The 19,586-nt window shown below is 36.8% G+C and overlaps 1 protein-coding gene across 50 annotated transcripts in view; it reads right to left on the reverse strand.

Annotated features, from left to right (window-relative positions):
- Positions 1–19,586, reverse strand: part of LOC106871604 (uncharacterized) — a 353,757-nt gene that overhangs the window by 244,772 nt on the left and 89,399 nt on the right. For 22 of the 50 annotated variants that reach the window (XM_089351370.1, XM_089351367.1, XM_089351381.1 and 19 more), the window contains exon 1: positions 5,654–5,711. The exons of the other annotated variants lie outside the window; for them this stretch is intronic. In XM_089351370.1, the coding sequence (XP_089207496.1) occupies positions 5,654–5,656 (3 nt within the window). In that variant the 5' untranslated portion in view covers positions 5,657–5,711. Of the gene's footprint in view, positions 1–5,653; positions 5,712–19,586 lie in introns of those variants that run through there. 50 annotated transcript variants of the gene reach the window in all.

Consider the following 19,586-nt stretch of genomic DNA (forward strand, 5'->3'; position numbering starts at 1 on the left):
AACGAATGTGTGATGAGGTTCCCAGAGAGAAAGACCCCCTAGTTTCAAAATTATTCTGACTATTGAAGGTCATTGCTCTCCTCTAGCTGAGAGCAGGGATTTCCAATAGGGTCATGCTCACCTTACAACAAAATTACTGGAGAGCAGCACCTCACTTTCCACTGCAACTTGGGAAAATTGATGAGGATTTAGTTAAAGAGAAAAACCCTGCCTTCAGTGCTTTCAGTTGAATCCACCACAAAGTCACTTTCCTCATAGTCATAAGACAGAGGAAAATTGCCTGCATTTCTCTAAGAAAGATGAGATGATCTCTACGATTGACTTGACTGATAGATAGGACTGTCTGACAAGTGACAATAACTCTGTAAGTCACTAATGCTCAGACACTTAATGAATTTGTGAAAAGTTTTTTTGTTACCCTGTTCGTATCTTGAATGGACCCAGCTGGTGGCTCCTACATGCCTGTGCAGTTTTATCATGAACTAGCAATTAATCAACAGTCCCCAAGTTGAGAGTCCACCAGATTGGACCAGCTTGTTGATTCCTGCTGACACCTGGAGTGTTTCACTTGACTGTAAGTGCCTGTCAAATATGCAATCTCAATCTTCATTCGACACAGGACTGCAGCATATCAAGAAGATTGAGGTAGAACACTCCTCACAAAAGCAACCACATCAGCTCACTATCCAGCAATGTCAGTATGTATAAGTCTAAGCTTCAGTACGTGTCTGTGTCACAACATAGTGAACATACAGCATAAATGTAAATCTTTCATAAGCGAAAGGACTGATGTTAAAAATCTAGTCAGACGAAAATTGAGGCAAGGCACAATGGTCAGGTGGTAATATATGATAGAAGGAATACATGCATTTGCCACTTCTGGGCTCAACCTTTCGGAGTTAGATTCCTCTCAGCCCATTTCTACATGAGGCTAGCTATAACGTTATACTTCCATTGAGACTCCCACCAGGAAGTCTGAAATTAAACCAGGCCCCAAGCAATGTAACCATGCTAAATTGTTTGGATTCATTTTTGCTCCTATCAATGCTTTGTTTTCATTCACCCTTTAGCATCCAGATTATTCTGTGGAATGAAATGCTTATAGATTCACATTGTTTTGAATTGATCATGCATTATCTCGTAGCTTTGAGATTTCAATGATGCAATTGTTTATTTTTAGAATGACATTGTAAGATAAGTGTGAGAGGCTAGATCTAGCCAGTTTATACAAAAAAGAGGTAGAATACATGGGCTGGATATAGCCAGTTTAAATGCTAATGGGTTAAGAAGGATACCAGCCCCGCCTTCACCTCTGTGGTATCAAATCCTGATTTCTAACCTTGCCACAAGGCCATCAAAATTTACTGGGAAAGGGATGTTATCAAGTCAATCTCAGTATATCACTATTTCTTATTTTATTAACCCAGGAAGAATAAATGACAAAGTCAATCTCGGTTGCAACCTGAAGTTGAGAATGAAAGTAAGTATCCATGAATGTCATAATATTACCAGAAGGGGTAAAGAACTGTTGATTAGATTGACAACAGTACTTAACAGGTACTTATTTTATCCATCCCAGAAGGATTAGAGACAAAGTTTATTGTGGCAAGACTTGAGTAAATAAATAAATTCTGGAAAGCACACGGCTGTATGGTAAGAAGCTTGCTTCTCAACCACACAGTTCTAGGTTCAGTCCCACTGTGTGGCACCTCAGGCAAGTGTCTTCTACTATAGCCTTGGGCCAACAAAAGCCTTGTGAGTGGATTTGGTAGACGGAAACTAAAAGAAGTCTGTCATATATATATATATATATATATATATATGTATTTGTGTGTGGTACCCCACCATTGCTTGACAACCAATGTTGATGTGTTTACGTCCCCATGGCTTAGCAGTTCAGCAAAAGAGACCGACAGAATAAGCACCAGGCTTACAAAGAATAAGTCTTGGGGTTGATTTGTTTGACTAAAGGCGGTGCTCCAGCATGGCCACAATCAAATGACTGAAACAAGAAAGAATAACCAATTTTGCAATCCACTGCAATGATTCAATGACCACTTTTCTAAACTGACACAAGCTGCGTAGGTCTGCCACACAGCATGTTGCTGCCAGTTATCACCACAGTTTTTATTTGTCTCCTATATGGTACCTCTCTGTACCACATTTTAAGACATACAGTTTGCTATATTTAGGACCTATCTTAATGAGGATAACATAACATAGCTTAGGGGTAAATACACTAGAGCGGGAGAATTAAGCAGCATATAGTATTAACTGGTTAGTTGAGCTGGCTGACAACTCTCACTTTGGGAATAACAAAACAACAAACTTGTTCTTATCTCATTAGATCTAACTGCAGTTAATGAAAGTCCCTGGAGGGGAATTAACAGATGTTATTGCCAGGAAAGTGGCAGGTGTGAACCTGAAGACCTATTTTTCAGGTAGTAGTAGTAGTAGTAGTGGTGGTATAAATACAGCTTACAGCAGAGGCAGGTATTTTTATTAAGTGTTCAGGTAATATCCCTCTAAATCAATAGTTCTGCAAGACCCTTGGAGGTCCATATAAGATTTTGTTGCTAAAGTTTATGTCCAATAAATGGGTTATACATTTATACATTTACAATACACAAAATATTTTAACAATTCTTTTAAATACTGTTTCTAATCATATTTAATTATAAAAATGTAACGAGGTTCTTTTTTAAAACATCAAATAGCTATGGGGGAGAGGTCTAGTAGAGTGAAACAGGAATCTAAGGGGTCCACAGGCAAAAAAATGGTTGTAAACCACTGCTCTAAACCATACACTGCATCATTCACCCAAATATTACAACAGTTAAACACACCTGCATTGCTACAACCCTAACACTATGCCGACAATGGACCACACCCCAATGCCACTCGACTAGAACAAATCGCTATACAAACAGCAGCTAATATAGTTAGCGTTGATGAGAAAGGTTGGTAGTTAGAACATAGAATGGTTGATGCAATCAGCAGAGTAATTAAGATGTGGTCGTCAGAGCAATATAGTATATACTGTTGAGAGTTGGGAGATGAAAGAACATTATAGTATAGTAGATGATGAGGGAGTGAAAGCTAATAGAACATAGTATGGTAGACAAAATGTATTGTTTTGCTCTTGATAGATATGATGGAAATTAGAGTAACATAGTGAGTGGGAGGTGACAGAGCAACATAGCACATTAGTATCCTATAGCGTTTTTACTTATCACAGAGTGGGTGGCAATAGTTAGAGCAATGTAGTCAGATGCATACTATTGACTGAGAGATGTGGTAGCTTAAGTAACCATAGTAAGGCAAATACTAAAAAAAAAAAAAAAAATATGGTAATGTAGTGGGAGCTGGTAGTTAGAACAACATAGTAAGGTAGATACTATATGAAGTAGTGGTTTACTACTAGTGAACAGCTAACATAGTTGATGACAGCAGCATGTGATGCTGTACTAAGCGTATACCTATATGTAAGAGTTTAATATATACACACAGCTGCACAGAATGTATTATGCATACACTTATGTTTTTTTTTTTATAGCAGCAACATTTAATGTTATGTATACATTTATATATATATATTATAGGGTCACATTTAATACTATATTATAGATGTATTTACATGTATATCATAAACATATACACAGCATCTTATGCTGTATAGATAGATTTATTATTTCTTTACTGCCCACAAGGGGCTATAATACAGATAGATTTATGTCTACTTGAATTAATATAAAGTGTATCACACACACACACACACACAACTGTTGTTGCATTACACACACATGAGTTAGTGATACAAATTTATGCTTGTGTATGTCATATACAACTCATATTCTTCCGCATCATCATCTAAAAATATGAGCACATATACACATATCTACACACTGCACAAACACATATTTATTGCTCTTTATACACAAGCACACACACCCATCTTAAAGCCCACATCTTATATACGTATATAGTCATATACATGTTCATACATGGCCGTAGTTACAACATCACATCACACACACACACACACACACACACACACACACACACACACACACATATATATAATTATACACCCTCCATTACGTAGTTGGGAGGGATGTAATAAATTATCAATTCGAATGAAAAGACTCAATCTTTAATCACGTGAGGTACCCACTGACGAGTTAGTTACCTAACATGATTAACATAGAGAAAATGTACAAGGGGTACCTCATTGTTACAAAACAAGAGAGATACAGTGTTGAACATAATTTGCCTAAATGCTAAAAAAAAAGAAAAAGAAAGAAAAAGACCCATGAGTACAATCAATATTCATTGTATATCTGAATACTGAACATTAAAAATAAATGTCTCATTGTAAACTATATAGATAGGTACCTCAATAGGAAAAAATATAGACATCTTAATGTGAACTATACAGTAATATCTCAAGGACAAGGTTAAGCTAGTAAAATATCATTAGCTCGAATATTAGATACTACACAACACAACACACACTCGTATGAATACACATCTAATAGAGATGCTAAAATGAACAGGTGTTATTATAATTTCTCTTCTAAAATATATTATTAGCTAGGTGGGGTGTATGGTTCACAACTGAAGTGCTGTTTTGTAGATATACATGCATTACATAGATATGATACACATTCATGCAATTCACACACATATAGATATATTTCATAGACACACACATACATTCATACAGTACATATATGTAATATATGAATTATACACACACACACACACACACATATTCATTCATTAATTCATGATCTATACACACACATACATGCACTCATACATTACAAACATATCTTATTTATATACATACATATACATTCATTCATTATATATATGAATATGTGTGTGTGTGTGTGTATATGTGTGTGTGTGTGTATATATATATATATATGTATATATATATATTTGTAATGTATGAATTACATATGCATTATTTATATGATATGCGCACATACATGCATATACATTACATTTATATATGTATTACATATATACACATACATACATTATACACTCTACATACATTACATTCATGTTTCCTACACACACACACACACACACTCATATAAAAGACAAAGGGGAAAATAATGATAATGTATGATATCTTTGACAACTGAAATACTGAAAGACAAAATGGAGATGCCAAGATGTAAAAGCTAAAACAAGAATAATGATAAAAAACCTGTTTTTTCTTTCAGCTGTAAAATGTGAAAATGAAGAAAAAATATGAAAACAGCTCAAAATTAAAATTTCCAAAGGAAGAAATTTATCAAGTGGAATATTCCTTATATAATGTTTTTCAACAAATTCTAAATAATTTTTGAAAATATCAAAGGGAAGTGAAATAAAAATTAAAAGAAATGCTATATTTCAAAATGAAACTGAAAGCAGTCTAAAGGAATTTTCATTTTAAACCACAAGTGGTTACTTTTTTTTTATATATAATATATACATATAGACAATCATGTTCCTTGCAGTGCTAAAATAAATTTATGAATAAAATAGTAAAGAAAAAGATTTTTAAAAAATGATGGTGAAAATAAAAAGTAAATTTCCTACTAAAATTGAAAGGTTTGAAGTAAATATTTGGAGAAATAGAGTGCTGGCTTACCATTCTGTCTCCCGCGCCTTTAGCGCTTTATGACCTGCACTGCAACTTGTGTTGTTATGTCGGCATTCTGGCCAAGAGCAGATGAAGTAAGGGAGTCAGCAGTCACTAGCTAGCTGGCTTTCTATTGGACCACGATGAGAGCATAACTGATTGATTCTTTGCTCAAAGTCCACAAGAAGCTGTTACAGCTCAAAATAACATTGATATTGATAATCTCTGCTGCTGCTGCTGCTGCTACTACTACAGCTAATATTATTATTATTATTCTTTCTTCAACAGATGGGAATGGCTAAAAGAGTGTAGAGGTGGTGATAAAGAGCCGAAAAAAGAGCAAGGATTGTCACAGACGTGGCCACTAATACCAGTTATATATTACAATACATATATTTAAATGTATTCATATTTATATAGCTTTGAAAGGGAGAAACTATTTAAACTGATTACATGTAGACAGTTGACATGCAACGAGATTTGTTGCATAAATAATCAATGAACAAACACCAGTTTTATTGCAGAAAACTATATAGGAGGATGGATGCCAGCAATCTCATTATATAAATGCTGCTGCTTCTATAGGGACACAATTGTGATCATCTGAATATTCTACTAGTTGTTGCCATAACAGCACTACAGTCAGCTTTGTACAGCATGAGAAATGAGGGAGGGAGGGAGAGCAAGGAGAGATGGGGAGCGAGAAAGAGAAAGGCGGGTGAACACGCTAACGGACACACATACACATACACCGACACACGCAAATTGTAAGATATTGATTTTTTTTCCTCTCCATTTCTCTACAATCATTTCTTCGGCAGCGTTCAACAGTATTTCTAAAATAGCAAACTAACAATGAAAGAATGTGGGGTTGTAACTCATTCCCCTCTCTTTCCACCCCCACCCCCCTCACCAGCCTCTCTCTCTTGGTGTTACATCGGGCAGGGAAGAAGAAAGAAGAGGAGAGAAATAAGGAAAGTAGTTGTATTTAACCCTCCTCTCCCCAAATAACAATTATAAGAGTGAAAGGAGTTCAAACCTTCCCTTCCCCATTGAGATATTTTATTCCAATTAAAATCCAAATAGAAAGAAAGAAATAGTTTATCTCTCTCTCTCTCTTCTCATTTACACACACACACACACACATACATACACAAAATCATATCTATACATATATTACATAAGTACATACATACGTATATATACACACACACACCCACAAAAATACACCCATACATAAATACATAATCATGCACACATTCATACACGTGTGTGTATGTGTGTGTGTATGCGTGTGTGTATGTGTGTGTGTATGTGTGTGTGTACATGTGCACACACACATATAAGGAAATAAATGAAACAAGGCATAACTGGTGAGAGCTGCCTTGCCGAACTAAAACTGCCAGTGTAGTAGTAGTAGTAGTAGTAGTAGCAGGCTACTGGTATATTTGTCTGAGTCATTAATAGGGGACAGAGAGAGAGAGAGAGAGACACACACATACCTGAACCCTAGCCCAGCAAAACAGCAGCATAGGGTGGATAACGGCAAAGGTTTTAGCTAGAATGCTACAGGTGACATAACGAGATTACATCACATGAGGTAAACCAACAAGGGAGCCAAGCCACCATGTAGCTGCTCAAACTGCCAGAAACAGCAGCCATATTCTCCTTCTTCAAATCACATTCTTCCATCTTAAAAAAAACCCCTCAGAAAACGAAAAAAAAAAAAAGACATGATTTCTTGTACATAAGAAAACAGATGAGATGCCATGATTGGAATGCCTCTGATCACAGGTCGGTACAATCAGAATTAACCAGAGGCTAACAAACAACATCACATGAGAAATGGCAATAGTCAGTAGAATACAGCAAATAGTGATAGGAGTTCATTTTGTGCAATAACACCTGTGCGATGGTATCATTACTGTGTGACTTCTAGTGATGGTGGTGTGGTAATGAAGGCTCAAAATGCTATGATGGTTGATGGTGGTAGTATGATATATCACTGACTTATATGCTATCATGACTGGTCGTGGCATAGTATCATCAACTCACATGCAGTCATAGCTAGTTTGTGTGACATGGATGACATTGATATCAAAGCAAATACTGGGAAGAAGAGCAACTGCTCTATGATATGAAATATAAGATGATGACAATGATGATGATGATAGTAGTAGTAGTAGTAGTAGTAGTAGTAATAATAATGTTTTTGATTTTGACACAAGGTCAGCAGTTTTGAAGGAATGAGGTTAGGCAATGCCATCAACCCCAGTATTTGATTGGCATTTTATTTTATTGACCCCTAAATGGATGAAAGACAAAGTTGACCTCGGGAGATTTGAAATCGAAACATAATGAACCAGAACAAAATAACATAAACACACTTTTACCCCCAACATTCTGATGACCCTGCCAATTCAATACCACCACCGCTGCCACCACCACCACCACAAATAATAATCCTCTTTTCTAATAGGTACAATGGGCCTAAAATTTTGCGGGGGTGGGGGAGTAGTCAATTACATTGACCCCCCAGTGTGCAACTGGTACTTATTTTATTGATCCTGAAAGGACAAAAGGCAAAGCTGACCTTGGTGGAATTTGAACTTGGAATGAAAAATGAACAAAACAGCGCTAAGTATTTTGCCAGGCACGCTAATGATTCTGCCAACTCACTGCCTTCAATAATAATAATAATAATAATAATAATAATAATAATAATAATAATAATAACAATAAGAATTTGAATTTTTTTTTTGTAACATAAGCACAAGATCATAAATCTGAAGGGAGCGATTAGTAATTTAAATTCAATAGTTGATGGATATATTTTTTTTTCTTTTTTTTCAACTCCAGTAAGGCAGAGTTGATTTTGGTGAGATTTGGACTCAAAATATAAACGCTACAAACAAATGTCACAGGGCCATGTTATCCGATGCTCTATGAACATAGTTAAATGAGTGCACAATTTGTAACAGGTAGAGTGAGTAGTTAACTGAATAAAACACCAGTATGACAGTTGTACGACTGATTTCTAGTGACGTTGTTTGGGTTTGAACCCTCATTATTTATAAGGGACGAAAATAAACACTGCATGTCATTTGGGTGTTTCTTCCATCCCACTACCTTAATTATAATCGTAAAAAAAATAAGAATGAAGATGGTGATAACATGATGGCAATAATGATAATAGAATATCGGGGAAACGTTTACTTTACTAGGTATTAAAAAAAGAAAATTGACAGATCAGTGCTGTGCTGTAGCATAGGATTGAACCAATCTTAATTGAATCTGAAGAAGGGGTGAGTAGGTTTAGATGTGGGAGGAACCATAAAATTAATGTTAATAAGGAAAGAAAGGCTACCCCTCTCCCACCTAACACTAAATCCATCAGTGGAGATGAGTGAGTGTGTGTGTGAGAGAGAGAGAGAGAGAGAGAGGTGTGTGTTGTGTGTGTGTATGTGCCTGCTTGGTGGTGAGAATGTGTGTGTTAATCTGTATATATGTCTAAATGTATGCGAGTCTCTGAGAATGTGTATCTGAAGGAGTGTGTTTCTGTGCATGTGTGTGTATGTGAGAGTGCTTGTCTAGGAGAGTGCTCATACCAGAGAAAATATGTGTGTGTGTGTGAAAGTGTGCATGTTTGAATGGATTTGTGTGTGAAGAAGTGTATTCATGCTGCATGTGAGTGCATGTATATATATGTGAAGAAATGTATTCATGTTGTGTGTGAAGAAGTGTGTATTTGTATGCGTGTGTGCATATGTGTAAATAAGACTAAAAAGGAGTAAATAATCACCCAATACACATACATGCATGTATGCATGCATACAGAGAGGTGGTGGGAGGTGAAAGAGAATGGAGGCAACAATAGGTGCAACAACAGAGGCAGAATATAAACACAACAGCACCAATAACAGGAACAACACAAATGACAGCAATAAGCAACTAAACAGAACAGAGAACATGAACGACGACGACAACAACAACTAGAACAAGTGAGAACCACCATCACCACCACCACCACCACCACCACCACCACCACCACCACTACCACCACAACTAAGAACAGCAGAAAATAAACAACAACAACAACAGCAGGAGCAGCAGCTGCCAATCTATGGCTTGTGAGTCAACAACAGATGTCAATGGAATGGTAGAATGATATAGCTTCACTGCATCACAGCTGCTGCCACTGGCAGAATAGTTTGGGTGTGGCACATAGCTCTGTATAAGTGAGGGACATAGTGGGACATACCACAAAGTTATGGGGTGGGTAGAGTGGTCGTCCATATGGAAGTAGAATGGTCTATGTGTACGCAAGTGTGTGTGTGTGTGTGTGTGTGTACACAGGGGTTATAATGGTAGTAACCATTGTGGGTATGTATGAGGCCTAATGACCTATATCGCAGTGGATATAGTGGGTCATACCATCTATACCACTGTGTGTGTATTCAAGGACGTAGTGTTCATACCACTATGGATGTATGGGAATGGGAATACCGAAGTCCATGTTACTAAGTGAGTATGGGAACATAGTGGTCCATGCCACTGTATGCATCACTATTTTGACATCCACTTTTCCATGCTTGCATCGGATTGGACAAAGTTTACTGAGGCAAATTTTCAACAGCTGGATGCCCTTCCTGTTGCCAACCCTCTTCTGTTTCCAAGCAAGATTAATATTTCACCATGGACAAACATGTTCTCACAGAATATTGGAAACAAATGACACAGCTTCTATAACAGTACAATCAGTTACAACGATTATGCCATGTTGGGACAAAGCATCACAAACACACACATACGACAGGCTTTCTTGAGTTCCTGTCTATCAGATCTACCCAAAAGGCTTTGGTTAGCTTGGGGCTATAGTAGAAGACACTTGCCCAAAGTGCCATGCAGTGAGGCTGAACCCAGAATGATGTGGTTGAGAAGTGAACTTTTTACCACACAGCCATGCCTGGCAACATTAGTGGTCCATACCACCATACAGCATAGTAGCACACACACACACACACACACACACACATACACAGCTTTCACTACTAATAATACCAATACCATTGATGGCGGCATCAACAACATCATTACAAAACCATCATTCATATATGACATCATGGGCTCCAACTTCACAACTTAGGCAACAAGAGACTGGCAGCATAGTCAATTGACCTGCTACAAATAGCAGCCAAACTTCCTTTGAATTCTACCCTATCATCCTAAACAAGCTTACATCAAAGACTACATGGGATAACATAGTATTAAATACACAATGCCTGAAAAATAAAAGATGGAGCGTTCATGGCTGGAAAGCTTTTGATCATAGTTCTTACCTGGAATTAAACATTAACAACTTCCCCATTGTTATCCCTTTACAATATCATATTATCATCAACAATTTTGATACTATTATCAACAAAACTCAATACCAGATATCATGAGTTAACAAAAGAGCTTCTAGTTGATTGCTTGAGCAGTTAAAAATAGCAGCCAAACCTTCAAATCATGTCCTGTCTTCTTAAACCCTTTTGATACCAACCTGCCTGAGAGTGCCCCAGGGTCTATGACACAAACTTACTCTTTTAAAGTGGTCTAAATTATAGTCTTCTATCAAAATTTTATGCTAAATTGTTCCAGGCCCTAGTTTAATAATTAAAAAGTTATTTTACTAAATTCTTCATTATTTTAAAACTTAATTGAAATAAAGGCAGTATATGTTAACAGAAAAAAATTGAAATAAAGGCAGTATATGTTAACAGAAATATAACAACAAAAGAGTTAAAAAGAAAAAAAAATAGAGAGTGGCATGTTGCTGCACATAGGAAAAAAGAAGTGGTGGTCATGTCTGGTTTACCTTTGAACATATAGGTCAGTTCAGTGAGGGTTGATCTGGGGGTATACAATAAAAATTACAGACACTGCAGCACTACTACATCAATCACAGTCACTACTATCACCGTTCCTATAAAACATGACTACTAGACAAGACTAGTACCACTACCATCATGAAACATTCTAACTTACAGAACACTAGCATGGCCCTTACAACCACTGCAACTAGTTCACTTCACATTCCACAATCTAAAGTGATCCAATCTAATTCAAGAGAAGCAAAGGGATTATAAAGAAGAAAAAGCAAGAAAAGGAAAAAGTTAAAAAGATTAAAAAAAAAAAGGATTTGTCAGAGATTGAAACAAAAATTTCAAGACAGTAACTTAATAAGGCAGCTCAAGATTAAAGAAATCTTAGACAAAGAGTTACACACACCGTAACCCTAATGCCATTAACCTAAATAACCAACAGACAATGAACTTAACAAGGGCGCTCTGACATGATTGTCCAATTTGCTAGATATAGTAGGCAAATCTCTCTCAAATCACCCTTCACCTGATGAGGAGAATAATAGATGGGGAGGTGCATTGAGAGATACAAGAAGCTGAGAGATTAAAATATGATGGGAAGAACAGAAACAAATTTATTGCTGTAGGGGAGATCCAGATTCTTCCTGAGTCATATAGACCCAGTTTCCATGGAGTATATATTACCCACATAGACAGAGCACTGGTCCATTGCAAGATTACTCACTTTTACTAGCTGAATGGAGAGGAGTAAAATGAAATAAAGTGTTTTGCTCAAGAACAAGCACGTTGCTTGGTCCAGGAACTGAAACCACAATCTTAAAATCAAGAGTCTACCACTCTAACCACTAAGCTATGTGCCTTCACAGGGGAGATCCAGGGTACACCATACAATGTATGGTTGGGTGGGATATATTCAAATACACTGGAAATTTTCTCAAAGACGTTTTTTTTTGCAATGAAGAACATATAGTTAAGTGCAGGCTACCATACTTAATGTACTAAACTGAAAATAATTTTTTAATCAACTGAAATTATACATGTAACAAGAAGTCATTAGGGTTAATGAAACTTAATATCAAAAGGGTCAAAGGAGAGAATTAATGAAATTTTAGTCAGTCAAGAATTAAATGCAAACATTCAGGGAGAGAGAATATGGTCTTTGGCAGCAATGATGATAAAGACTCTGGACATGTTTCAGTGACTCACTCCCTTCATCCATGCATTTGATTTTTGGTTGAGTGAAATTTCGGGAATAGATTTCTTGCCTTTTTAAAGATTAACCAGTAATGGCTTCTACAACAGGTACAAGGGCTGCAATTTAGGAGAGAAGGTTAGTTGATAACACTGACTCCAGTACTTGACTGGTACTTTACTTTATAGACCCTAGAGGGTTGGAAAGTGAAGCTGACCCCAGTGGAATTTGAATTCAGAATGTAAAGAGCTAGAAGAAATACTGCAAGGTACCATTATGTCCAATATTTTTAGTGGCAGATAGGCAGTAACACTAATAATGACTTTTCTTATCAATATAACTATAACTTCACAGTTGATTTAAAAGGGTTTTTTTTGTGGGGAGGGGCTCACTAACTTATGTATGATAGACACTGGTCATCACACATGTACACATGCTTTGCCTCAGAAAAGAAATGGGAGGTGGTCAAATGATTGCGACTGGAATAGCTTTTGATCATAGGTCTGCTTGATCAGCACTGACCTGGGGTTATACAGTAACAACAAAAACATCGTCTTCACTATTGTCACCAGGGAAAGAAAACAATTATAACCAAATGCCAAACAACCAAGTATATCAAGATGACAAATTGTCGGTTATGCTCCCTGATGGTCACCAAATAAAAGATTGTCGGTGATTACTTGCCGGAAAGTAAAAGCTTTGGACTGAGCAAACGCTTGATCTCCATCTATGTACCAACGACTCTCTTTATTAGACACCAGCAAGTAGTAAATCATTACCTGTCTTTTATCATGTTCAAAAGGAAAAAGGTGGTGGTGCTAGCGAGGGGAAAGGAAGCAGTGATCCCAGTCTGAAGATGAGCTTTGTAACTGCTTTGCTAACCAGTGGAGTATAAGTAATTGATATAACATTAACAAGTAGAAGTAGTAGTAGAAGCAGCAATGACAGCTGCAGTTTTCAAAAGTAGTAGAACTAATAGTAGTGGTAGCAGTGGTAAGTAGTATTAGTAGCAGTGGTAAAAGTAGGAGCAATAGAAGTGGTAGCAATAACAGCTGCAGTATCAGTAGTAGTATGGGGGAAGGTAGTAATGTACAAAAAAAAGAAGTCTAAGGAAAAGTGGGTAGTGTAGGAGAAGGATTATTGATATTTACAGAGACTGGTGATCTCTACCCTGTATCTACACAAGCACAGTATGTATGGGTGGGTGTGATAGAAAAGGGTAGAGGAGAATAGGTGAGTTATTAAGTGACCATGGCTAATAGGCTTCCATCTTATGCCTGTATCAGCAGCATCAACATAAAAGGACATGTAGTTTTAAGTACATTATGTCTGAAAATTAAATGGAGAGGTCATGAACGGAATGTCTTTGATTATAAGTCCTCTGGATAACGGATGAAAATAACACTGTCAGAACTAAATACCTTCAGCACAAATCTCTATATTGTTGCTCAACCAGCTGTAAGTAGCAACCCAATTTCCCTCAATCCTTGCCCTTCGGGGGGGGGGGGGAGAAATGGGACACATTGTTTTATATGGTCATAACTAGAATATCTTTAATCATAGGGTTGCTGAATCAGGGATGACCTGGAGTTAAAGAACAACAGGACAAAACAAATCACAAAGACTATCAAGTTACTGGGCACTCTTCAGCCATTTCTTTGAGACAATGTGGCCACCCACTGTTAGATATAATAGCCAAATTTCCCTCACATAATAGCATTACCATCTAATGAAAAAAAAAAAAAAAAAAGAGAAAAAAGACACACTGAGCTATGTGATCCTAGATATGCCACGCTTAATTAAAAGATGAAATGGTAATTTGCTAGAATGTCTTTGATTTTGGATTACTGGGTCAGGACCTACCTGGCACTAGACAATAACAACAAGGAAGACCACATTTGGTAATGTAGTCCTAGATACACTATGCCTAAATAAATGCTATGAATTTCAATCCCATTTCTGCTCAATAAGGCTAAACAACCACCATCTTGTTTTGCTTTTTATTCTGCGAACATACACCTGTCCCGGAGGTATTTCTTCATCCATTAGCTAGATTGGAACTTCTTGCTTTCTCAAAATGCCAGCCAAACTAAATTGTTGCTGCTGATGAATTCAACCTAAAAACTATCGAATCAGCAACAACAAAGAAATAAATATATAAATAAAAAAGCTGCAGTGACTGGTTCATTGTGGCCAGAGTTTTGTTGTGTGTTAGTTCTGTACGGTGCCATGTAACCGTTCTGGTCCATTATCGATCACAACTGCAGTCTATGTTATACCAAAGATGCGACGGTCATAGACAGTAAATACAGGAAGAAGAAAACGAAGTAAAAGAGAGAAGGAGGAAGAAGGAAGTGGAGGGGGAGACAAGACTTAAAATCATGTGACTTTGTTATTAATAATAGAAAAGTCAATGCTTGCTTGAAGCCAGCCAAGGTGAAAAGAATACAACAACAGTGATGATGACGAGGAGGAGGAGGAGGAGGAGGAGGAGGAGGAGGAGGAGGAGGAGGAGGAGGAGGAGGAGGAGGAGGAGGAGGAGGAGGAGGAGGAGGAGGAGGAAATGATTTCTAGTTTTGGCACAAGGCCACATATTTACAAAGGATGGAAACAAAGTTGATTTTATGAAGGCCCCCCCCCCGGTAATTTTATTTGGCTGTTACTTATATTGATCCCAGAGGGATGAAAGACAATGTTGACATTGATGAGATTTGAAACAGGAATCTAAAGAGTTGGAGCTCAATCATGCAACACCATTTAGCCTGGCACTTTAAACAGTTTCTGTCATCTGACCACGAAGAAACAATCACAAACACACACACATACCACTGATATATGCAACAATACCAACATAAAAAAAAGGTAAAGATGTATGGATAAAATCCCTCAGTAGATTTGCAATCCTTGGGAAGATTATAGAAGTAGCAGAGAAATAGGGGGTAGAAAGAGATAGAAAATCCAGCAGTTATGCTCTGAAATTGAGGTGGGTGATGACAACTGATCACAAAGGTGATGAGAACAACACCAAAACCTCAGCCACAGAAGCTTGCAATACCACCACCAGCATTCAATCAACACTATTAACACTTGGTCTAAAGTCACATGGCTTGTTTGAAATAATAGCCAAATTTCCTTCAAATTGTACCTGTGATATTAAAGATTAAAACAAACTAAAAAAAAAAAAAAAAAAAAAGCAGGCACAAGCATGGCAGTGTGGTTAAGAAGTTTACTATGTGGTACCTTCAGCAAGTGTCTTCTACTGTAGCCCTGGGCCGACCAAATCCTTGTGAGCAGATTTGGTAAATGGAAACTAAAAGAAGTCTATCATGAGTGTTTGTTTGTGTTGTGTTTATCTCCCACCCACCCTTGGCAACTGGTGTGAGTTTGTTTATGTCCCTGTAACTTTGTGGTTTGGGAAAAGAGATTGAAAGAGTAAGTACAAGACTTGAAAAAAAAAAAAGTACTGGAGTTCATTTGCTTGAACTAAACCCATTCAAGGTGGTACCTCAGCATGGCTGTAGTCCAACGACTGAAACAAGTAGAGGATAAAAGAAGATAAAGGACACATTGGGTAATTTACTGCATGATATAATATACAAAATGCTGCTATGGTCACAGTCAAAACTCCTTAACATACAGGTTTGTTCATACTGAGCTGTCCTTGGGCTAAACAATAAGAACAACCATTACCAATAACACCATTCAGTTCCTGATTCACTGCCACCATCACACAACATTGTACAATGTGTCACATAGCAGAGTGTAAAGAGGGGGGAGAAAAGGAGTGAAACAATGGTGTTAAGAATGTGAGGTTTTATCAGATTCATGTGATTCCCCGGCGGAGGGGGGGGGGAGAAGGTTGTTGTATAGCTATGTTATAAAAAATATTAAGTACTGCAAGGGTAGATCATGAATTTATAGCCTCAGTGTGTAGCACAGCTTTGTACCCTTATATTTTTGAAGATATTCAGGTGGAGGTCAGTGCCCAGGACATTTGCAGGCTCTCTCAGACTGATGTGAATGATGTAGGACAGTGGTTCTGACCATTTTTCTTACCTATGGATCCCTTTGATTTCTATTTTACTTGGGCAGTCCTTCATGATCATTTGACATTTAAAAAAATCCTATTAAGTTTTTTTATAATTAAACATTAGGAATTGTATAAAAAAAAATTGTTAAAATATTTTGTGTATAATCAATTTATTGCACAAATTTTAACGAAATCTTATATGGGGTCCCCAAAGGTCATATGTACCCTGGTTTAGATCCACTGATGTAGGTGGTCATCTGTAAACTGGTGTCTGAAAGGAAACAGAGTGGTGGAAGAGGTTTTTTTGTCTTTGTAACTAAGAAGTTTGCTTCACAACCATGTGGTTTCATGTTCAGAGCTATGGTGAGGGAAGTGACAAGTGTCTTCTGCTATAGCTTTAATCCTTTCATTACCAACCCGGCTGAAAACGGCTCTGGTTCTATAGTACAAATGTCTTGTTTTCATAAGTTTTGAATTAAAATCTTCCACCAAACCTTAGTCACAATTTATGTTCCTAAGACTAGTTCAATGATAACTAAGTTATTTTACTAAATTCTTTGTCATATTTAAAGTAATTGAAAGAAACACAGAGCATCTCAAAATACAGTAACGAAAGGGTTAAGCCAACCAAAACCTTGTGAATGAATCTGGTTGACAGAAAGTGAGAGAAGCTCACTGTGTGTGTGTGTGTGTGTGTGTGTGTGTGTGTGTGTACATGTACTCATGTTTTGACATCATGTGATAACTGTAAATGAGTGTCATTGTCATACAAATGGTGTCCTTTCATTTCCAATCTTCAATGAAAACATGTCCAGCTACAGACAAATAATATCTTGCTTGGAAACGAGTAAAGGTTGGTGACAGGAAAGACATCCAGCTATAGAAAATTGGTTGTTAAAAAGGATGATGATCATTATTACTACTGACAGACAATATTCTTCTATTCAAATGTGAGGAATGTAACCCAGTTGAAAAATTGAGAAATTATTGTGCCTAATTTACATATTCAAAATTTGAATATATAATTAGCAAATGGGCATATCTGAGATTTCAAAATATGCAAATTAACATATTTAATTAGAAATTAAACTTCTTGTTGTTCTAAAAGAAACTGCTTAGCACAAATAATCAGTATTAGTCTGATTATGTGCTGCTAATAGAATTTGAGGCATTTCATTCAAGCATATTAAGTAGCTGAACTTTTAAGTCACTTTTCAAGCGACTTAACATTTGCAGGTAAACATTTTTTTGCTGGAATCCATATTTTTAAGAGTCTGCAGCACAAAGCATGCAATAAATATTATGTTTCACTTGCTTTAAAAACCCAAAACCTTGTGGAAAGTAATCCTGATTTGGTTGATTTTCATGGTCAATTTATGTACCCTGCATTAAAAAAAAAAATATACAGAAGTTTTAAAATCACCCCACCACAATTTATTATTTTTTATCAGGTGCAGGTATAATTGTGATTAAGAAGCTTGCTTTAAAACTACATGGCTTTGGGTTCAGTCCCACTGCACAGCATCTTGGGCAAGCATCTTCTGCTATAGCACCAGGACAATGAATACTTTTTGAGTAAATATGGTAGATGGAAACTGTGTGGAAACCTACATTATATACATATATATATGTGTGTCTCTCCTCTCACCATTTGACAACCAATGTTGTTTCGTTCATGTCCCCATAACTTTGCGGTTTGGCAAAAGAGACTGATAGAATAAATACCAGGCATCATCATCGTCATTTAATGTCAGCCTTCCATGCTGGCCAGGCAGGAGCCTGCACCAGACTTCTGTGTCTGTTTTGGCAGGGTTTTTACAGCTGGATGCCTTTCCTAACACAAACCATTCAGCAGAGTGGACCGGGTGCTTTTTATAGGCGAGGTCAGTTTTGGCAAGGTTTTCTACAGCTGGATGCCCTTCCAAATGTCAAGACTTTGAAACAAGTAAAAAAAAAAAAAAAAAAAATTAGATTTCAAGGGATGTTTTGTTTTATTCTGAAAGAACTTTAAATCACATTTAACCTTCTAAAATCTAGAACACATTGTCCAATATATATAAGTGATTTTCACCAAATGAAATCCATAAACAGAGTCTTTAAAATGCAGCCTTTATTTACTTGCTTCATGTCTTTGAATTTTTGGTGTACGACACCTGGTTATAGGTCATATGAAATCAAAGTTAATTCATAACTGTTCAGTCAGGTTTTTATACAATATGGTGGTGGTCCAATAGAAGAAGCAGTGATGTGGTTTCATATGGATGACAGTCAAGCTGGCAAGCTTGAGTCAGAAACTCGAGTTGTTAGTACAAGCACAGTCAGTCAAGTTTCTAATCAATAAGCATTTAATCTCGCTCTCTCCCTCTAAACTAATCCACTGGCTGAGTTTTTAGGTTAAGTTTTATTCATTAATCAATATCTCTCTTCTTATTCATTAGTGTACTTCTTCATAATTATCATCATCATTATTATTATTATTATTATTATTATTATATTTAAACCATTATCACTATAATCAACATCATCCTCATCTTTACCATAATTACATTTATAACTATCATTAAATTTATCAGTCTTCTTTATCATATTCATAGCTTTCACGATGATGATGATGATCATCATCATCAATGGAAATTTTTTTTGGCTTGGTAGCAAGGAGTGAGATGGGGGAGAGAAAGTGGTATAGAGAGAGTATTTAAAAATTTAGAAATGTCTAGTCTTTCTAGTCATTGGCAGAGGGAAGCTGGCTGCCTGGTTGATAGGTGAACAACAATGGTTCCCTATACACACTGACCTTAATTAATACACAGGTATGGCTGTACACAGCATGTTTGCACAGGTTATGATACCTGG

The sequence above is a fragment of the Octopus bimaculoides genome, chromosome 4, assembly GCF_046866305.1.
Source record: "Octopus bimaculoides isolate indiv1 chromosome 4, ASM4686630v1, whole genome shotgun sequence".
NCBI classification, from domain to species: Eukaryota; Metazoa; Mollusca; class Cephalopoda; order Octopoda; family Octopodidae; genus Octopus; species Octopus bimaculoides.